The sequence below is a fragment of the Heteronotia binoei genome, chromosome 21 (assembly GCF_032191835.1).
Source record: "Heteronotia binoei isolate CCM8104 ecotype False Entrance Well chromosome 21, APGP_CSIRO_Hbin_v1, whole genome shotgun sequence".
In the NCBI taxonomy this organism is placed as follows: Eukaryota; Metazoa; Chordata; class Lepidosauria; order Squamata; family Gekkonidae; genus Heteronotia; species Heteronotia binoei.
The window spans coordinates 139,449,609-139,473,030 of NC_083243.1; the positions used below are offsets into that span (position 1 = coordinate 139,449,609).

General features: G+C 39.6%; 1 protein-coding gene across 4 annotated transcripts in view; it reads right to left on the reverse strand.

Annotated features, from left to right (window-relative positions):
* The window catches only part of BMAL1 (basic helix-loop-helix ARNT like 1), a 123,395-nt gene continuing 99,973 nt past the window's right edge, over positions 1–23,422 (reverse strand). For all 4 annotated transcript variants that reach the window (XM_060262108.1, XM_060262110.1, XM_060262109.1 and 1 more), the window contains 4 exons: positions 12,892–13,000; positions 8,748–8,841; positions 1,805–1,907; positions 1–664 (listed from right to left, as the gene is read on the reverse strand). In XM_060262108.1, coding sequence (XP_060118091.1) covers positions 504–664; positions 1,805–1,907; positions 8,748–8,841; positions 12,892–13,000 — 467 coding nt within the window. In that variant the 3' untranslated portion in view covers positions 1–503. The remainder of the gene's footprint in view (positions 665–1,804; positions 1,908–8,747; positions 8,842–12,891; positions 13,001–23,422) is intronic.

Genomic DNA, 23,422 nt, shown 5'->3' on the forward strand with positions numbered 1-23,422 from the left:
TTTAGAACAAGGGAAAATATTTTATTTTAAAAATATTCAGCTGTCTAATACATTACACTTCAACAATATTTATAGTAAAGGATCTTACAAGAAACAGCTTTATGATACATTAGTATAAGAATATCCATTATCCACATGGGACCTCTTCTGTAGTGTAAAAACTCACCATACGGCTGAAATGATCATTTGCATAAAAAAGCTACCAGTGATGCCAGGGCTTGGTTTGCACAGTGATTTTTTTTTAAGTCAATGCAAGAACAGAATTCAAAATATACATTTAGTGCAGGCTATACACAGGCTAACCAAATCAATGATGTGGGAACACTGTAGCAGGGTGATCTCCACTTAGTCTGAAATTACACATGGGAGAAGAATGACTGTTCTCTTGATATGGCTTTTATGAAATTAAAACATCAAAGCAATTCAACAAGCTTCACAGATTGGAGAACTCCACCAATAAATGCACTTAGATATATCCAGATGTCAAAGTTACTGGGAAGTATTTACAAGGGCCAAGGTAAGTCACTAAAATCTACAGGGCCCCCAAGACCAGCATCAGCTTCCAGAAGACTCATGATAACGGCCATTGCAGCCTCATCGTTGCTGGGGCTGCTGGAGCCTTGGTCATTGTCTATCATATCAATGCCCATATGAGAATTTTCCCCTGCAAAGAAACCAGAAATGTTAAAGACGTAAAGAGAACTTAATTTTGTATACTTCGAGAGAAATTTCCCATTGTTTTCCCCCTCCTGCAGATCCCTCAGTTTTGTCCCCTATGTTCCACTAATCCCTCAAGAATAAAACTTCAGTGAGCTGAAGCAGGAGTGACAAATACTAGTCCATGAGGTCTGCAGACTGCTGAAAGCATATGGGTATTCTTGAATATATGGCTGAGAAAAACACACAAATGGCATCCTGACAGTTTACGTGCATTACATGCCAAGAAAATGCCAGTATTGTGTCTTAACCACTTTAATCCATGAATATCTAAAATGTTGCAGTCCTTTCTGTAAGAGAAAAGGCTTATTTTTACAGCTGCTAACAGTTTAGTGTTGTTTTGGCCAATCCTGGACCTGATCATGATACAGTCATGATACAGGTCCAGGATACATGATACAGTCTACTGAGGCTGATGAAGCAACAGGTAATAGTTTCGTAGCAATATATCTAGTTCTCAACATGGTCCTATCATAAACCCAGATATTGGGGCCATGAACAAAGAAAGATCTTCATATAAGCCCAGGGTTTCCAGAAACATTTGATATTTTGGGGAAAAATTAATTAGGGAATTAACACCCCAAATAATAGAAGCAGTATCTCTAAAGCTTTAAAAAAGGAATGCCCTCAGTGTGTGTTGCTAGGCAACAACAACAGTATTGCCAGCTTTAAAAGGCAAAGGGCAAGACTTTCCAGGCTGTTTTGGCCTTCAAGGGATAACTCGGGCAGGAAATACCAAAGGTGTGCATGCACATGAAAGCTGATACCCAGATTTAAACATTGTTGATCTTAAAAGTGTCACTAGACCCAAACTTTGTTTTGTTAGGACTAATGTAAATAAAGGGAACATGTATCTTACAATGGTGACTAGATTAGTGATCACTTAAGTTTCTACAATTCCCTCAAACTGTCCAATACACTCTCCATATAGAAAGAGACTTCTTAGAATTCCAAAGCCACTCTTCCCATGGCATGAACCAGACTTTAAGGTTTTCAAGTCCTAAGTGGTGAACTGAGACATGTACAGATTCTATATTCTTATCTTAATACTCTGTAGTTTTCTCTCTGTCTGCTATGGTCTACTTACCAAGAATGGAGGAGTTATCAGAATATGGATAGCCTGGATTATCTTGAATTTGTCCTGATAGTAAACTGGCTGGAGGAATGTCTGGAGTTCCACCATTTAAAATCTAAGAACAAATGTAGAGGAAGTGTTTGCATCTACATTACTGGGGAAATAATTTCAAAACTTCTGCGGATGCCAAACATTTAATTTGATCAATATTTTCTTTTCCAACAGACATTTCACACATCACATTCTCATTAACACCAGGATCATGATACTCTCTCTAGCCATCTTAATCATTTCCATGGGAAGATTTGTTAGTACATCCAATTCATTAAAATGACTTGGCGCATCCCAAAGAAGGAAACATTTTTGGAAATTTTGAAGCCATGGGAGAAAACAAACAGAAATTTTGGGAAAACTGGAATATACGCAATACTTATTTCTTATCAAGCCTGAGCTATTTTTACTAATTTTGAGTACATATTGTCTTTCATTTCACTCATTCCAAAAGAGAAACAAATAACCTGAAAGCAAAAATAATAGTGATCCCCCCAACACCCAGTGTTTCCAAAATTCTCAATGTTTCCACTGGAAAAATTAAGTTCTTAGACTTTTTCAGGCTATACATTTTGAGTATGAGAAGCTCTGTCTTAGGAAGCATTTGACTAAGATAAAATATTTTATAGAGTTCCAGGATTCCTTAAAATTTTCAACTGGAAAAACAGAAAGATCCTGAGAGAAATCACATTTTTTTCCTGAGTAGTTTCCCCTTCCCCCCAGGGAATCTTCAATATTCTAGTACAGGGGTCCCCAACCACCGGGCTGTGGACAGATACTGGGCCATGGTCTGCTAGCAATCGGGCCGCAGAGCGAGGCACAGCAGCCCCAGACTAAAGAGGCTGCAGGGGAGGCAGCCTTGGAGTGAGGCCACACCGCCTATTTCAACCACCTGGCTCCTGGCCCGGCAGAAGGGGCAGCACTGCTGTGACCTTAGCCTACCCCTCATTTATAGACCTCCACCTATCAGCTGATTGGCAGGGGTCTTTAAATGGGAGGGGGAGGCAGAAACAGCCTCAGTCTCCCCACATTTAAAGACCTCCATGGGGGAACAGGAATGCGGTGTGGACGGAGGGGGGGCAGCCTGGGGTAGCAAAACCTCCAGTGCCGCCTCCTCCACTGGTCTGTGGAAAGACTGCTTTCCATGAAATCAGTCCCTGATGCCAAAAAGGTTGGGGGCCACTGTTCTAGCACAAACTGAGGAGGAATTTTACAGGGTTAGATGGAAGAGGAGCAATTCTACCCCTCCCCAGCTGTTCCTGGGGATCCCCTTTTGTCTATAAATAGCATTTCAGGGAGCATTTTAGGCTGAGAAATTTCTGCTCCACAATCTGGTGGATTCTAAAACATTGTATGGGAGAGTTCTTGGTTTGTTTTGCATGTTATTGTATTCACAATATGGTCATAATTCCTTTGCCACTGTAGAAGCATGTAGGACATAGATAATAGCTACATATTGGTTAATGAAGAACATAATCCTCACTGTCCAATGTCAGTCACACACTCCAAATTATTATGCACCAATGCTTGAATTTTATACTCACGGTGTATAATACATTATATTTTATATATACGTTAAATTTTATACATACATTTTATACATACATTAAATGAAATAAAACCCCAAGGAAAGCTGCAGTAGTAATAAATGTGAACCAGTAGATGGAACAAGAAAGCCTCAAAGCCTCCCATCATAAGAACAAATAACTTGATTTACTGTAATTCAACCTACTGCACTCCAAAGGGATCTGTTGAGGCTGGGTGAGTGGGCGTCAACATGGTAGATGAGGTTCAATGTGGCCAAGTGCAAAGTAATGCACATTGGGGCCAAAAATCCCAGCTACAAATACAAGTTGATGGGGTGTGAACTGGCAGAGACTGACCAAGAGAGAGATCTTGGGGTCATGGTAGATAACTCACTGAAAATGTCAAGACAATGCGATTGCAATAGAAAAGGCCAATGCCATGCTGGGAATTATTAAGAAAGGAATTGAAAAGATATCAGCCAGTGTCATAATGCCCCTGTATAAATCAATGGTGCGGTCTCATTTGAAATACTATGTACAATTCTGGTCACTGCACCTCAAAAAAGATATTATAGCATTGGAAAAAGTCCAGAAAAGGGCAACTAGAATGATTAAAGGTTTGGAACACTTTCCCTATGAAGAAAGGTTAAAACGCTTGGGGCTCTTTAGCTTGGAGAAACGTCGACTGCGGGGTGACATGATAGAGGTTTACAAGATAATGCATGGGATGGAGAAAGTAGAGTAAGAAGTACTTTTCTCCCTTTCTCACAATACAAGAACTTGTGGGTATTCGATGAAATTGCTGAGCAGTCAGGTTAAAACGGATAAAAGGAAGTACTTCTTCACCCAAAGGGTGATTAACATGTGGAATTCACTGCCACAGGAGGTGGTGGCGGCTACAAGCATAGCCAGCTTCAAGAGGGGGTTAGATAAAAATATGGAGCAGAGGTCCATCAGTGGCTATTAGCCACAGTATGTGTATATATATATATATATATATATATATATATGTGTGTGTGTGTGTGTGTATATATATAATTTTTTTTGCCACTGTGTGACACAGAGTGTTGGACTGGATGGGCCATTGGCCTGATCCAATATGGCTTCTCTTATGTTCTTATGCACATAGATGATCCATTTCACATATTTTTATGGCCTAATCTGTAGAGCCAGTTTGGTGTAGTGGTTAAGTGTGCAGACTCTTATCTGGGAGAAGTGGGTTTGATTCCCCACTCCTCCACTTGCACCTGCTAGCATGGCCTTGGGTCAGCCATAGCTCTGGCAGAGGTTGTCCTTGAAAGGGCAGCTGCTGTGAGAGCCCTCTCCAGCCCCACCCACCTCACAGGGTGTCTGTTGTGGGGGAGGAAGGTAAAGGAGATTGTGAACCGCTCTGAGACTCTTTGGAGTGTAGGGCGGGATATAAATCCAATATCATCATCTTCTTCTTCTAGAGTAACATAAATTTATGCTGCTATTAAAGCATTCTTTAAAAACACAAACACACATCCTGGAAATTACGCTCTAGCAAAAGTAACTTCCTGCATGTCAGGTCTGCATTACAACTCATCTACTAATAAGACTGTTTGCTTCCAAAGTGTCATTTCTGACTCTGCTTCACCTATCACAGTTACCTACCTGTGAAAAAATACAGGAATTTATATAACATTTACTGAAGGATTTAAAAAATGCATACTGCGTGAATCTGAAGTGTGTGCAGTGTGAATGGTGTTTTCTCAGTTGCCTCCAACACAAACTCTGAACTGCCATGCCCTCCAGATCAGCTTCTTTTCCCCTTCCTCTTCTCTTAGCCTCTCCTGACTATTTATTTTTTATTTATTTTAGAATTTATATCCCGCCCTTCCCACAAGTGGCTCAGGGCGGCTTCCAACAATAAATCCGACACAAAAATTAAACAATATTTAAACATGTAAGGAATTAAACATTTAAAAACAGATAAAACTTTAAAAATTAATAAATATTCCAAATATATAAAAAGAAATCTGGCAAGTTGCATTAAATTCTCAAGCTAGGTGTAAGCTAGCCGGAAGAGGGTCGTCTTACAGGCCCTGCGGAACTGAACAATGTCCCGCAGGGCCCTCACCTCCTCCGGCAGCTGATTCCACCATGTAGGGGCCATAACAGAGAAGGCCCTTTCTCTGGTGGATTTCAAGTGGGCTTCTTTTGGCCCAGGGATAGTAAGGAGATTTTGTGTTCCCGACCTCAGTACTCTCTGGGGAACATGTGGGGAAAGACGGTCCTTCAGGTAGACAGGTCCCAAGCCATATAGGGCTTTAAAGGTGATAACCAGCAAACTATGCAATTGAACCTCATTATGCACCTTTTCTGCCTCTATTTCTTTCCCTTTCTCATCCACAACACCCTTTTCCTCTTCTCCTGCTTTTCTTGGAACAAACATGCATGCCCACTAGGACAGTTTCTTCTTGGAACTTTCCTGGTGCTTATTCCCCAATTTGTGTGAGCTTTGAGTATATTTCCAAGCAATGCCATTATCTATATAGACTTTAAAGCAAACTTTCCTTCTTGCTTTTTTTTTTATCTATTGTCAAATATCCAATCCAGTTCAGTAATGATCTATTCTCCCCTCCCATACTTTCATCAGAAATATCACCTCCAAAATTGCAGCCATGTGAATACACAGACTTTAGATCCTTTGCCAGGGTCAGGAGGTACACATGTAAAATTTGCACCATCAAGCTCCTTCCCCCTGTCCCTTGGCAACAACAGCCTTGTTAAAACAAGTCTTTTATGTGTTATGTGCCATCAAGTCACTTTTGACACATGGTGACCCTATGAATTAGTGAATTCCAAAGTATCCTATCATTAACAGTCTTGTTCAGTTCTTGCAAACTAAAGACCTTGGCTTCTTTTATTTTATCTCATGTTAGGTCTTCCACTTTTCCTGCTGCCTTCAGCTTTTCCTAGCATTGTTGTCTTTTCCAGGGACTCTTGTCTTCTTATGATGTGACCAAAAGCACGAAAGCTCAGTTTGGTCATTTTAGCTTCTAGGCAGAGTTCAAACTTTATTTGATTTACAACCTAATTATTTGTCTTTTTGGCAGTCCATGGTATTTGTATTATCCATGTAGTACTATAACTTCTGGTTTTTACCTTGTTCGTGCTACAGCCACTTTGTGTACTCATCTTTATGAGATATTCAGCACTGGTTCTCAGCCACGTAAGGCTGAAAACATTCAGCTATTTTTATTTCATTGCTCAACAGTCAGTAAAGTTGGGCCACCACTGATTATACCTGAAACCAGACTAGCATTTAGTGCGTTGCCTACTGAAAGATGGTTTGGGGAAAGTCTAGCTCCCCCTTCTAAAAAAAGCCAACAGAGCACCTAAGAAACAATTGTGCATGTCAGGATGATCCAATAGATAATGTTTCAGAGTTATTTGTAAGTAGGCTGTGTTACACTTCATATGGTACTAGTTCATAACCTTTGTGGCCCCTTGATTGTTTAAACTGCTGTTGACCATAAGCAAATTGATGTTACTTAGTAGCTCCATAGCTTTTAAGTTTTAATGAAGCCATGGCACTAGGTGTTTCCAAACTACGCACAAGGGCTCACAGTACTCTGACGATACCATGAATCATCACTGACCCCCACCTTGTAGAATGGCCTGCCTGAGAAGGTCCAAGAAAACTACACATCTGGCATTCATACACTATGTAAAACAGAATTGTTTTGGAGGACTTTAAAAAAAAAGATAACAAGGCTACATTATAAAGTAATGATTCAAGATGGTGCTTTAATAAAGGGAACAGGACTGTTGACTATACTACTGTGTATAGTTTATACCAGAGGTGTCACTCACAGCTTGTAGGCCAGAACCGATCCACCAAGGGCTTTAATCAGACCTGTAGCTCTTTTCCCACCACTCCCTTCCCTGCCTGTCCTTTCAAGACAGCTGCATGAAGCAGATGACAGGGCTGCCTTCATTGTCACTAGCTTCTCCTCTGGGTTCCATGGAAACACAAGAAAAGTTGCAAAGAAAATGCGGAGTGGATTTTCCATTCCAAGAGTAGTCTGTCTGTGCCCAGAGACCTTAATGGAAAATCTATTCTGCATATTCTTTGCAACTTTTTGTATGTAATGGAACAGTCTGCCCCACCCCCCCCACTCCAAATATCTGCATGATTTAGTTTGGTCCTATTGGGTGGAACATTTGTTTCAGTTTCCAGTTCTATATGTTAGTTCCAAAAACAAATAGCTTCAGCTATCTCTTTGCAAATGGCTGATGTTTTGAGCCAGCTTGTCTCTGCTGAATGGACCTGGGAATGGGTGCCTGAGTGAGTACTCTAAATTGGGAACCCACAACCAAAAGGGAAGATTACACTAGAGACCCACTGCCAATCTGAGTGGACCAGTGGGGGCGGGGGAGAAGCTTGCAATGCCCAGCCATTTCATATTTGCCTACGCTCCAAGCATTATATATATTTTTAGTTTATATTTTTACTTTCTGCTGTAGTGCTTGTGCTTTTTCTTGATGTTTTGTTTTAAAAACTACATTGCTAAATCCCACTATTCCTCAACTTTTCCATTTTAGGCAGGCATCTTTTAAGGAGGAGGAGGGAAGTTTGGGAAGTTTCTGTTATCAAAAACTATTAAATAAACAAAATATAGCAAGAGTGTTATTCTTTAAGTTAAAAATAGTATATTTTTACTGTGAACATATGAAGCTGCCTTATACTGAATCAGACCCTTGGTCCATCAAAGTCAGTATTGTCTTCTCAGACTGGCAGTGGCTCTCCAGGGTCTCAAGCTGAGGTTTTTCACACCTATTTGCCTGGACCCTTTTTTGGAGATGCCGGGGATTGAACCTGGGACCTTCTGCTTCCCAAGCAGATGCTCTACCACTGAGCCACCGTCCCTCCCCAATGTGTTTGTCTGTGTCCTTTATAAAGTTTATGTCTACACTACCTGACATTACATTTTATGAAACACATGGCCTGGCCTCACAAAGCCCCATTTATGTCAAATCCAGCCCTCCTCTAACAAGTGAGTTCGACAGCCCTGGTTTATACCATCTGTTTGGCATATATGTTATCAGCATGCTCTTGCTACATTATTTTCTACTTAAGTAATTCCACTTTTTGGCATTGTTAACATATTGTGTCTAATATTTAGGCTTTGTTTACAGATTTCTGCAATCTGAGTCCCATCATTTTGCTTATCAGATGTCTCATTCTGTTGACTGCACTAACTTACATTGTTTAGTTTACCTTCAGTCTCAATGAGTAAGGCAGACTAGGACATAAACAATCCTGTAAATTAGATGAAAGTTTTTAACTTTGTTGAACAGTAGATTGTGGTGATAAAGGTGCTGAAGGTGCTACAGAGCTTCCATCTTACCTTTTTTCCTCCTGGTGAGGAAGTGTCAGGGGGAGGAGTGCTGGTCATGTTCAGTGGGCTAGAGCCACAGCTTGAAGGTGAAGAACCTCTTATCCTAGCACGACAAGAACAACCAGATTAGGAAGATCATACGAAAGAATGCAATTCATCTTGCGGCTTTGCAACTCAAGATTAAAACTATATATAAGAAAACTAACTGTATTTGGTTTCGGCCCATGTGTCAGATTTTTCACCCATAGTGACTGCTTCTAAAATAGTCCTAACATAGTGACATCAGTAGGAGATATAATGGCTAGGGTCAGAATCACCACAATTGAGCTTTGGATTTTGTTGTGCTTTTAATTAATAGTCCTGGACTTTTCTGGTTTATGGAGCCCTGGGTTTTTCACTGATGTACCTTCATGGCTGGAGGCAGCAAAAGTAACAGGAGCGATTTCACACTGACTGACTATCCATGAGAAAAGTTTATGAAAGGTGTCGGTAAAACACATCTTTTCCTGACCTCCCCTTCCTCAAGCAGCATACTATTTAGTCCTGGAACTCTTCTCTGAGGACTGGCAGAGCTTCACAAGCAAAATCAGCCACAGGACAGGCACATGCAGCCATGAGGGGGAATCAAATAAAACTGTCTCCCTTTCACACTTGTGCAGGCACAAACGTGAATGGAAGAGGGAAAGGGAGGTGTTGATCCCTTCTCACTGCTGCCAGTCTGAGGCTCATTCTGCTTGTGAGGCTCTGACTCCTTTTTGACAGGGCCTTTTTTGTAAACCCCCCCCCCAGCAGGAACTCATTTTCATATTAAGCCACACCCCCTGACATCACCATTGTTTAGCATAAGGCTTTTTGTATAGACAGTTCAGCAGGACCTCATTTGCATACTAGGCCACACCCCCAGATGCCAAGTCAGTCAGAACTGCGTTCCTGTGCATTCCTGCTCAAAAAAAGTCCTGCTTTTCGAAGTTTCATGAGAAATGACAGGTTGCCTGGGAAAGATTCCTTACACAAATTTCTGGGAATATTTCTAATGGATCTGACCCCTTGTTTATTTATTGAGCACAACTCTGTCCTCTAGGATGAGCATAATGTATTGAAATAAGTTTTTTAAACACAATTTCATCCCATTGTTCTCAGCATAACTTAATGAGGTTCAATTCAATTTCCTTCCAAGTTCCTTTAACTGACAGCTTACACAAATTATGGTGAATCAGGCCCAGATAAAGGTCCCAAGGTTAACAGAAGGAAAGGGCCTAAGCATGTACTACATTATCAAAATTAAGCAAATTATCTAAAATGAACAAATGTTCTGAAATCAAAATGAAAATCTTAAAAAAATATAATTCGCTACAATAATTTCTTCAAACACATCTCCCCCTTTCTTGCCTTTGGCAGTGAGCGTTTTTGAATACTCCCTTCTTTTAACCCGCACCACAACCACAAAACTTATGAGTTATGCAGAAAAGTAAAACAGCAGTAAGCAATTCACTAATATCTTTTCCTGAAGTTTAGCAATTGCAGGCCATTTGAAAAAAATACCAAAGAGAACTTTCAGAAACAATCCCTGCAGCCCCATGTTGTCTGAAGTGGAACCTCTTACTGCCTCTCGCCAGTATATTATGATACTATCTCTCTTAAGACCCAGCATGGGGACTACTTTATCTGGCTGAGAGGCAAGAGCTTTTTCATTCAAACTGAGGGCAGCACGTGAAGCATTTTATGTTGAGTTCTAAAGCCATTTTACGTTTAGGCCTAAAAATATCTTGTTTCAGAGCCATCCTTGAATGTGTTGGCTTCACCCCACATGACAGTCATTCTGCTGCAAATTTTTTGGACTTTGATTTTGGTCCAGTAGGTAATTTTCGTCTACTTTGGAAATACATAAATTCAGCAAAGCAGAATATGACAAGAGGAAAATCAGCTAGCAAGACAAAGTATATTTACTTACACAAAGTAAAATGATCCAATTTGGCTTTGACTTTATACCTCTTGCATCACAAATTTATTTCCAAAATTGTTAATACAGCGTGTATCAAAGAATACATTTACTTTTGGCCTAATAAGGGATCTGTACATCTAGCTTAGTGACAAAGAAATCAAAGGAAGACTGTTGGCCTTTGCAATTCCAATGGAAACACCATTTGTCTTTTTTTCTGTCTTGCTCCAAGCAACTTGAGTGCAGCCTTAACATCAATGGCACCAATGCATATCTACTTGCTGCAATACGATAAAAGAAAGACTTTAAAATCATGGCCTAAAATAGCTTTTGTCCATCTCCTTTCTGTGTTTTATTCTGCAGCATTCAGATGAGGAAGAGTTCTGGTCAACTCAAAAGCGTACACCCTGATGTAATTGCAGCTAATCCTAATTTAAAAATATGCAGCCTGGGCTGCTGGCGCTGCACTGGCTACTGGTGGCATACTGGATTTGCTACAAGGTGCTGATTATTACCTTTAAAGCCCTATATGGCTGAGGACCTGTCTACCTTTAGGGACTGTCTCTCCTCACATGTTCCCCAGAGGGTACTTAGATCAGGAACCCCAAATTTGCTTTAAATCCCTGGGCTAAGGGAGGCAAGACTCAAAACAACATGAGAAAGAGCCTTCTCAGTTACTGACCCTCATTGGTGGAACCAACTCCCAGAGGATGTCAGAGCCTTGTGGAACCCTGCCCAGCTTCACAACGCCTGCAAAACTGTGCTATTCCAGCTAGTATTCAACTGAAATGATGGCTGTCGCTGAGGATATTAGATCTGAATGGATGTTTTAAGACCACTGAACGCCATCTTTAAATTGTATTGAAATTAACATCTGAATTATTTTTAACTTAATTGTTTTTAGCTTAATGTTTTATTGTTTCATTGTAAACCATGAGCCACCCTGAACCTGCTTTGGCGGGGAGGGCGAGATATAAATCAAATGAACCTGAATCTAAATCTATTTCATGGATTACGGTTTGTTCTTGACTTTGATTTTGGACCAGTAGGCTGCAAATAACTGGATGTACTAGGCCCTGAAAACCATAATACTAAAGGACATTTTCATGTACTATGCTATAAAATGCCATAATTGAAGAAGAAGAACCACAGATTTATATTTCGCCCTTCTCTTTGAATCAGCGTTTTAGAGCGGCTTACAATCTCCTTTATCTTCTTTCCCCACAGCAGACACCCTTTGAGGTGGGTGGGGCTGAGAGGGCTCTTACAGCAGCTGGCCTTTCAAGGACAACTCCTACAAGAGCTATGGCTGACACAAGGCCATTCCATCAGGTGCAAGTGGGAAATGGGGAATCAAACCCAGTTCTCTCAGATAAGAGTCCACACACTACACCGAACTGGCTCACTCTCCCTCAAAAAAAGCTTCATTTATTATATTCTTCTGAGAATGTCAGGCCACAATCATGGATTTCCCTATCACCTGTGAGATAGGGTAGCTTGAGAAAGTGAACAACTGTGCCTAGGTCATAAAGGGTAGTAGTCCCCAACCTTTTTGGCACCAGTGACTGGCCCCGGAAGGAAGTGGGAAGGAGGCAAGGGCAGCGTGGCTTTTTCAGTGGGTTGCTGGCCGCTGCTGCTGGTTTCCCCACCGATCAGCTGATCGGGGGGGGGGGGGTCGGCCTTTACAGAGCCCGGAAGGCACTTCATGGCCCCTTCTCCAGTCTTAACATTGTGAAAATGGAGGGAGGAGGCGCTGCAGGGGCGGGGAGGAGGTGTTGCGGGGGGTGGTGGTGAGGCTGGGCGGCCAGGTTACTAATAGGCCGTGGCCCGGTACAGCGCCGTGGCCTGGGGTTGAGGACCCCTGATCAAGGGGCTAAAAGAAAGAAAGAGGGGAAAAGCCCTAACACTATTGTCTTATTAGCCTGATTGGTTCTGGATGGATGGATAGATAAGCTATAAAGAGACAAACTTGTTCTTGTATGATGGATGAGTCTCTTTTCCGTTCCTCATAGGATTTATAATAATATCACAGCAACTAATCTGAAAATTTATTGAACAGCTACACTTTCCAAAAAAAGGTGTTCCAGAAGGACAACCACAAACATGATACATGTTAGATAAATGTTATATTTCACAATTTATTAATAAATTACTGTTTTGACTTGCTATTTATGTAAATATATAACTGGCAGAACAAAGGAGGCATTTCCTCACCTGTGAATTTCCATAATTTCTTCAGCAATCATCCTACCAATCTTGCCAGCTCCAGCTCTTGTTCCACCTGGAATTCCAGGAACAGGAGGAAGGGCTCGCTTGGGACCACCTTAAAACAAAGAGAGAGAGAGAATATTGTAAAGGAGGGCAATGAAAGACAGATAAAATGAGAGCAGGAGTAATGGTTAATATGTGGCTATTCTCACAGCTTCAAGTCCCTCCTTCTGCATGCAAGGTGACTGTGCACTGAACATTTCAGTGCTATAGAATGGTTAACTATTAAAATATTTTAAAATTTCTATACATTTTGGTTAACAGATTTTTATTTGAGTTTTTAAGGAGATACAGAATAGAAAAAAGGGGAAGGAGGAAAACGCATAAAATTATAAAAAGGTAAAGATAGTCCCCTGTGCAAGCACCAGTCGTTTCCGACTCTGGGGTGACGTTGCATGACGACGTTTTCGCGGCAGACTTTTTTATGGGCTGGTTTGCCATTGCCTTCCCCAATTATCTATGCTTCCCCCCCAGCAATTATAGTTACCAAAAAAAAAAATGCATAGGGCAATTTTACAAATTTTAAAGACATTCCTTAATCAAAATGCATCTGTATACAATAGCAAACAAAACAAGAAAAAGGATATATCACTTAGAAAATATATGGCAATATGACTAATAATTACATATAGCTTAATCAATATAATGACCTTGTCAAATATTCTTTTTCTCGTGATGTTTTATCTTTTATATCTTAAATTTTCTATCTTCTCTAGCCCATGAAACAAAATCTGCATTTTTATAACATTTTCACACAATCATTATGATAAGTCACAAAGACATATTTCTTATCAAAATTGCCATGTAATATTATCATATAATATTAAACCATTCAAAAGTGTAGCTACAAAGATTGATTTATAATAAATCATTACAAATTCACCAATTATTTAAAATTCATCTTTCAGTCACTGATTGATGTAGTTTGTCAACTCTGCCATAATTGCATTATTCTTGCATCTTGTCTATCCAATTCTCAACAGTTGGGCAACTCTCAGCTTTCCAGTTAACTGCAAATACTACTTTTGCTGCAGTTAACATATATCTAAACAATTCATACATTTTTTTCTCCAAATTCACCGGTAAAATGCCTAATTGCTTTGTCTCTGTGTCATGGCAAATTTAACCTTCAAAATTTTTGGATTTTAGTATGTATTTCATGATGTGTTTGTGTATGTGTTCATGTGTATAAGCAGTGGAGCTGTACACATTGTCTTTGTTTGCATTGGACCTCTGGGAGTTCTGGGTGTTCTTGTGTATGTGAAACAGCGTTGCTGGTGGGCTGGAGGGGGTGGGGCTGCTGGATCTCCTGGCTACAATATACATAGCCACATGAGATTTGACATTAATATTAGTCTGCTTTTCCTGGGTTTCAATACTGCAATTCCCTCCCCACCCCACCCCCCCACCCCCGTTCGTTTCTCTGCTTTGAAGCATGTTACTGCTTTTCATTCCCTCCTCTCCTTCGGTTGTCTATGCCTGGATCACTTCAGAGTGGCTGCTTGGGTTCCCTCAATCTTAATAATAATAAACTTTTATTTATATTCCGCCCTCCCCGCCAGTCTTCTCCATCTCAACCCCCACCCCTCCTTTCCTGGGTTTTCTGCCAAAATTGTTCTACAGTAATTACCTTGGCTTTGCCTCCTTCCATTGCCTTTCTAACAACCACCCCAGTACTTTCTGGGGGATGTACTAAAAGAAATGGCAAGATTGTCACCCCCAGGAGATAGAGATGTGTTCTGGGACTGGAATTGACATTAGAAAGTGGGCAAAAAAATGTTACCCCAAGATATATGACTATGGGAATTGTCCAAGGCAATGATAAACCTTTAACTGAAACTTCCCCTACTAGTAAAAATCTGAGATCTTGGTTAATCAAAATGGTCAATTCCAAAAGGGTCAAGAAAGATTTAAATCTTGACCATGAACCACTGACTGCTCCAGCAAACATATCCTATGTAAAAGGTGATAAATGAACTACATCAGATAAGGAATTAATACAATCTTTGTGCAAACTGCCTGAAGACATTGATGATAATATAACGGATCAGTAAAGCTACTTAGGGAACATGTAATGTCAATTGAGAGTGAAAAGGACAGTAACATTGTCTGATTCCTGTGGAGTACAGTCATTGGGTCAATCAGGTCACCATCCCAGTACATTTTCCCAGTATTCCTCCTGTCCCTTTAGATTCCAAAGTGATAGTTCTTTCTCCAAACTTGTCAACTTTTTTCCTTTCTCCCAAATCAAATCTCTCTACAGCAGACTATCTCTGTATTTCAAAATTACTTATTGGAATGTGGCAGGTTGGTCTGTAAGATCACGATGCAAGGAATCTCAGACTCTTTGGGGTGCCTTTGACATAATTTTAGTTCAAGAAACATGGGCTTTTTCTTTCCCTGATTACATTGTCTTTTTTCATCATGCTATAAAAGGAGCTAAAGGCCACCCAAAAAGCAGTTTAGCCTGTTTAGTCTCTACAGCTATGATCATTAAGAAAGCTGAATTGGCCATATCTCATGATCTTTCGCTAGGAATCAACCTTGAAATTGCCAACTACTCCCTATTAATTTGTTCTGTTTATTTGCCCCCTATGTTCTGATCTATAGCAAAATAAAATTGGAGACAACTGGGAAGTCTAAATGAAAATATTCGGGCCAGTCTTCCATTTAGCTAGCTTATTTTGGCCAAGAATTTTAATGCTAGAATGGGGCATGATGATAATGTGTTGATGCAGAAATTAACTGGTTCAAACAAGACCTTCTAAATCTTTATTGGTTTCAAAGAGCTTCTAAAAATATAGTTGTTAATTCAAATATGGTATAAGACAGAGTCAGGACATAGGATGATCTTGACAGGCTGGAAAACTGGGCTAAAACAAATAAAATGGATTTTAACAGGGATAAATGTAAAGTTCTGCATTTAGGTAGGAAGAATCAAATGCATGATTATAGGATGAAAGAGACTTGTCTTGGCGGTAGTATGTGCGAAAAGGGGAAAAATTTTTCTTAGGGGGAAAATTGTACTTTATTGGGGTGTCTGCTTTATATTAGCCTTAGAAACAGTTTTTTAACACAGTACCTAGAATCATAGAGTTGGAACGGACCTCTGGGGTAATCTAGTCCAACCCCCTGCACAATGCAGGAAACTCACAAATACCTCCCCCTAAATTCACAGGATCTCCATTGCTGTCAGATGGCCATCTAGCCTTTGTTTAAAAACCTCCAAGGAAAGAGAGCTCACCACCTTCCGAGGAAGCCTGTTCCACTGAGGAATCATTCTAACGGTCAGGAAGTTCTTCCTAATGTTGAGCCGGAAACTCTTTTGATTTAATTTCTACCCATTGGTTCTGGTCCTACCTAATTTTTCATCTTTGTCTCATCACAAGCTAGTTTTACTCCTTTTATCTGAAAGATTCCCTAACCTTACCCTTGCTATTGCAATTTTTTCCCATTGGTTAAGTGCTGTGTCCAGATGAGAGAACCGGTTTGGTGTAGTGGTTAAGTGTGCAGACTCTTATCTGGGAGAACCAGGTTTGATTCCCCACTCCTCCACTTGCACCTGCTGGAATGGCCTTGGGTCAGCCATAGCTCTCATAGGAGTTGTCCTTGAAAGGGCAGCTGCTGCGAGAGCCCTCTCAGTCCCACCCACCTCACAGGGTGTCTATTGTGGGGGGAAGAAGATAAAGGAGATTGTAAGTCGCTCTGAGACTCCGATTCAGAGAGAAGGGCGGGGTATAAATCTGCAGTTCTTCTTTTTCTGCAATTAAGGCATTTTATAGTACAGTACATGAAAATGTCCTTTAGTATTATGGGTTTCAGGGCCTAGTACATCCAGTTGTTTGCAGCCCTCTCAGCCCCACCCACCTCACAGGGTGCCTGTTGTGGGGGAGGAAGATAAAGGAGATTGTGAGCCGCTGTGAGACTCTGAATTTTGGAGTGGAGGGCGGGATATAAATCCAATATCTTCTTCATCATCATCTTCTACTTATCAAAAAGGGTTTGGTTTTTTTTACTGCTCAAGACTTTTAGTCAAGGAGCTTTAATCACATGAAAGGAACTTGCTATATAGAAAATACAGAGAATTACATTGCTCCCAGAAAATCTGTCCTTCTCTTTTTTACTGTAGAAAAGACACTGTATATGAGCATACTGTCTTTCAGGTAAACATCAGTATTACTGAGATTGTCACTGAGAAATCCTAAGATTTCCTGAAGACACTCTAAACATTCTGTTCTATAACATAGTATCTTTGCTTGTTGTTATGGGCTAAACAATCTGACTTGGATAGCCCAAACTAACCTGATCATGTCAGATCTCAGAAGCTAAGCAGGGTCAGCCTTGACTAGTATTTGTATGGCAAACCTCCAAGGAATACTAGGGTTGTGACATGGAGGCAGGCGATGGCAAGCCACCTCTGAACATCTATTGCCTTGAAAACGCCATAAGAGATCGCCATAAATTGGCTGTGATGATGGCATTTTCCACCACCACAGGATAAACACCTTCACTAAAGCTGTAGTTTTCCACTTGTGGGAAATGCAGGATAGAAATATTTTAGACAAATAACTATTCTAAAAACATTCCCCAGCCACCTTTGTCTGCATCTCCAAAACAAATGACATCACTAAGAAGTGAGCCTACTCCTCAGAAGCTCCATACAGGTATGTAGAGAAAGCACTGAAAGATGCTACGATGAAGCCCAGTATGGGAAATGCAGAGGTTGTGCTTCTGCCTTCTAAAGCATAAAGCATCATTGGCTTGCTTCATCATATCAGGATCTTTTACATAAATGAGCATAGGTTAGCTAAGGTTTCCATGTATTTGCAGCTTATTATCTATAATCAGACCGAAGTAAATCAGAGATCAGTTTCATGACATCCTAAGTAGGACGCCCCAAGTGGAATAATCCATAGTTACCAAATGAAAACTAGCCCATCTAGGCTGCTGTAAATACCTGATAACATAAGCTAAATGTAATTGAACAGCTCTTCGTGTTTTAGATTCTACATTGCTTTTTGTTGCTATACAATCAAGCTAAAACTGGAAGACAGCACTTTTTGAAAAATGACAAAAAGTCAGCATATATAGTACATTTTTCACAAAGCAAACCAACTGCTTAGTAGTCACAACCATTCTATTAGAGAGAGGTGAAGAAGATCAGCTGGACTGTTAAACAAGAGTACAAAGTATTACCCAATCACTACAGGATAGCAATCCTTTTCCACGGTGGGTCAGACCAATATTCTTCCTCCTTTTCAAGGCTGTTGTGAATTATAGAATTATTTTGATTTCAGTCTTTGTCCATACAGGATTTCAGATTTTACAAGAATACCTTTGGCTCAGTGGTACAGTATATCTTCTGTATATACAGAAGTCCAAGATTTCATACTCTGTGTCTTAAAGTTGAAACGTTATGGTTGGACAAGGCTTTCACCACAGTCAGAGCAGGTCATTCTACGTGAGAAGGACCATTGCTCTTACTCAAAAGTCTCAGTGTATGTTAGCTCCCAACTCTTAACCTATCATAACCTGAGAGATCATATTAAGAACATGTCAAGGAAACAGAAGACTGGGAAGTGGTCTGAGGATGGAGAGGCACAGGGTAGACAGCAACCCATTTCCCTGCAGATATCTGGTAGTCTGTGAAGACCTTTTGCATCCTCATCTAAAATAAAGAACCAGAATGGGACTTCATATTACAGATAGAGGGGAAAAGACAAACTGCATATTCCCTATCCTTACCCACTGCATATTCCCTATCCTTCTCTTATTCAGACTTCTCTCTTTAAACTGTCTGATGACATTTGCAGGATCCTTCCACAGGCAAATATAATGGCTAGGTTAGATGGAGGATCATGCCTTGTGATTTGCAAAGGTCAAACAGAGACAACCTAATTTGATTGTTATCAAATCCCTGTACTGCCAACAGTGTGTTATGTATTTGGGAATGTATGCATGCATATTATCAAGAGTATGTCTTGGATTTATGTATTAAATTGAAGATTGTTGGTGGAGAGAGAGATAAGCACCTCCCACAATGAGGCCTGGAAAAATATTTAGTTTGAAGTAAAATGATCCCATAATTATTTCCAGCTCTCCAATGAACAATTTGCCCTGTAGACAACAAAGATTAGTGGGCTTATGTGACAATAAGAAATGAAAATGGTTTAAGATTTCTAAGGTTACACAACACTTACACCGTCTGAAATTAATGGGGGGAGGGATAGAGGATTGATAACAAAGGTGTTAAAGTCTTCTGCTGCAGGTTTTCAACCCAAGAAAAACGCTGGAGGGGTTCTACACAAATTTACATATTTTTCACCAAACGTTTTGTTAGCCATATCATTTTTTTCTTTCTCCATCATTTCTCAAGATTTAGATTTCTCTGCCCTTTTCTTAATTGAGCAAGTCTGATGTACTCTTCCCAAATGAATATATTCTGCCCTCCCCCCACTTTTTGCCATTAATTAATTTATTTATTTTATTCCACTTTTATCCCACCCTCCCCGCCAAGGTGGTCTCAGGGTGGCTCAGACAAACATGCATGTGCATGATTCAACATAATAGTACAGCATTAAAACCATAAAAACATAGAGTAAAATAGACATAAAATATATAAAAAATGTTTCGTTGCCATGATCTTACACTTTCCAATTTTATCATTCTCTCCATAGCAGATCTTATGTTATCCTCTCTGCAACTGCTATACAGCAGATTGTTGTTGGTGGTTCACATGTTGCTATAAACTGTAGTGGCTAACAGCCTAGTTCACAAATGCCTGGTGGAAGAGTGCCGTCTTACAGGTCCTGTGGAATTGTATGAGCTCTCTAAGGGCCCTGACCTCTTCTGGCACCTCATTCCACAAGCTTGGGGCCACTACAGAGAAGGCTCTGGCTATAGTTGACATGAGCCTGGCCTCCTTAGGGCCAGGGATTGTAAGTAGATTTTGTGATCCAGACCGAAGTGCTCTCCGGGGAACAGGTGGGGAAAGGTGGTCCCTCAGGTATGCTGGCCCCTGGCCATATAGGCCTTAAAGGTAAGAACCAACACCTTGAAACGAACCTGGTATGCAATAGGCAACCAGTGCAGCGCTTTCAGCACAGGTTGAATGTGTTCCCGTATAGGAAGGCCCATTAACAACCTGGCTGCTGCGTTCTGAGTTTAAAGGTTTTTTATTAATTTTCTAGAAGTTGAGGGTAAGGGGAATAAGAAATTAAAGTTATAGGTCAGTCTTAGTCTGCATATAAAGTACTTTCATGAAATACAAGTCTGCGTCAATTATACTTTCTTAAAAGACACAAGTTGTCACATCTTATTATCTCTTAGCTTGACATCATCAACATTATGAAATTTTGTATTGTAAATCTTCTTGTTAAAATACCTGTTCAATTTGACATTTCTAACAAAAGCAATCTTAAAGTATAAAATACAGGAAAAAGGAGATATAAGTTCACACCAGAGAATCTTAAGAGTCTTGAGTATCTAACCAAGTATAGAATTTCAACCAATGTTTTCTTGCTTCTTCCTTAGATTTCCCAGCCAACAGCTGGGATAAGCTGTTTCCAGAATTTTTCCCACCAAGTCCATCCTCATGGAAGTTTCCTGAAGTTTCCATCTCTGTGCCAACAAAATCCTGGCTGCTGTGCTGATATGTGCCAACAAACGTCTCATCTCTTTGGAATAGTCCTCAGGAAATATATTCAATAAAAATAGTTCTGGTTTGAATTGAATCTGTGTATTCATAATCTTCTGTAATAATTTGTGGACCATTTTCCAATAGTCCTTCACCATCTCACATGTCCACCACATATGATAAAAAGAACCCACCTGTTTAGCACATTTCCAACATTTGTTAGACATATTAGTATACATCTTACACAACTTCTGTGGAGTAATGTACCATCTGTGAAACATCTTATACAAATTTTCTTTAAAAGTTACTGAATTTCTACAATCTCTCCCATTCTTCTAACATAATATTATGAGCCAAGTTTTTCGCCCATTGGACCATATAATCTTTTACTACCTCATCTTGCATCTTCATCTGTAATAGGTATGCATATAATTTGAAGATTAGCTTTTCTTGAGGACCTCGAAAGATTTTATCAAATGGGTATTGCTCTGTGTTAAAGTCTGTCGTCTTGTCTTTGGCATACCTAGATTCAACTTGCATTCTCAACCACCAACTCATTTTAATGTCCATGCTTTCTAACTCTTCTTTGGTTTTCAGTTGATTATCTTTTCCAAGCAAGTCATTGTATCTATAACTCTGATTGTTTTAAAAGATTTGGATCGGTGAATGCTTCCACTGGGGATACCCATCTTGGAATTTTCTGGTAAATTCTCATTTTTAACCATGACCATGTGTGATACAAAGATTTCCGGAACCAATGATTTTTAAAATAGGAATGTCCTTCAAGTCTTTGATACCATAGATACGCATGACAGCCCAAACTGAGATCATGTCCCTCTAACAGCAATTGTCTCTTATCATTCAATAGTATCCAGTCTCTTACGCACAAGAGCACAGAAGCTTTATAATACAATTGCCAGTCTGGAAGGCCCATACCTGCTCTCAATTTAGAATCCTGCAGTATCTTTAGTTTAATTCTTGGTTTTTTGCCTTGCCAAATATATTTAGAAACCATCTTATTAAATTCTTGAAAAAACCCACTATTTAAAAGTACTGGGATAGTTTGAAATAGAAATAATAGTCTTGGCAGGATATTCATCTTTATTGAGGCTATTCTTCTCATTAAGGATAGAGTCAAATCATGCCATTTTTCCAAGTCTTTTTTGATTTCTTTGAGTAGTTTATCATAATTGTCCATTTTTAAACTACTGCATGTATTTGAGATAAGTACACCTAGATATTTGATACTTTTCTCATACAAAACCCCTGATTTTTGTTGAAGAGATTGAGTTTGTTCTATCGCCATATTCTTTGTCAGAAATTTTGTTTTATGGTAGTTGATCTTCAGTCCTGCCCAGTAACCAAACTGAGTGATCTTGTTTATAAGACAGTCAATTGAATCTATTGGTTGCTCTAAAATAAAAACCAGGTCATCTGCGAAAGCTCTCAATTTGTATTGTTCACCTTTTATCACCGCTCCCTTGATACTTGTATCTTCTCTTATCTGGTTAGTCCATATCTCTAAACATAAAATAAAAAGGAGTGGTGAAAATGGGCAGCCTTGCCTTGTACCCTTTTGAATGTCAATTGCTTCTGTTACTTCACCATTCACCATCACCCTTGCTCTTTGGGAAGAGTATATTGATTCTATTGCTCTCAAGAAATTTTCACCACATTCCATACCTTTCAGTTGTTGTAACATAAATTGCCAACGAATATTATCAAAGGCCTTCTCAGCATCCAGGCAAATTAGTGCCAGTTGTTTCTCTGGATGGGTCTCATAATATTCCAATATATTACAAACTGTTCTAACATTGTCTTTCAGATATCTTCTAGGTAGGAATCCAACCTGGTCTTGATGTATTGTGGACTGTAAAACTTTCTTCAAATGTTGTGCCAATATTGCTGCAAAGATTTTATATTCCACATTTAAAAGAGAGATTGGACGGTAGTTTTTTATATCTTTCAAATCTGCACCCTCTTTTGGAATTAAGGATATTGTAGCGTCTTGCAGTGAAACTGGTATTTGGGCTTTGTCTTGAATCCTTTCAAGGAGACGTTTAAATGGTAACAGTAAGGACTCCTCAAAAGCTTTATAGAATTCCACAGGCAACCCATCTGGACCCAGAGCTTTACCATTCTTTTGTGATGCCACTGCCTCTCCAAGTTCCCTTATTGTTATTGGTTCATTTAAATTTTTTTGTTGTTCTTCTGTAAATTTATTAATATTATTTTGGTTAATATATTCTTCTAAGTCTGTCTTGTGAACTTGTTTATCTTCATATAATTTTTTATAAAATTGCTCCACGATTTGGAATATCTCGTTTTTGAGCTTTCTCTTTGTTATTCTCATCTTTCAAAACAGATATTATTCTTTTGGCATTCTCTTTTCTCATTCTATAGGCCAACCACCTTCCAGGTTTATTAGCATGTTCAAAAAATTTTGTCTAGCAAATCTCAATTTTATCTCCATCTCCTCTATGAGTAATAAATTAAGTTGATGTGTTTTTTTAACCTTATTTTGGATCTCCTGTCTTGTTGGCTGCACTTTTAAATTGTTTTCAGCTTCTCCTGCTTGCAACATTAATTTTTGAAAGTTTTCAGTTCTTTCTTTCTTTTTCTTTGCACTATATCTGATTGCAAGGCCCCTGAAATATGCTTTAGCAGTATCCCAAACTACTTGCATCTTTACATCTTGTGTTATGTTCTGTTCGAAAAAGGATTCCATTTCAACCTTAGATTAAGGAAATCTTTATCTTTCAAGATAGAGGTATTTAACCTCCATACACTTCTCATTCATGCGTCTTTGAGCTTTACCATTACAGGACTATGGTCTGATAT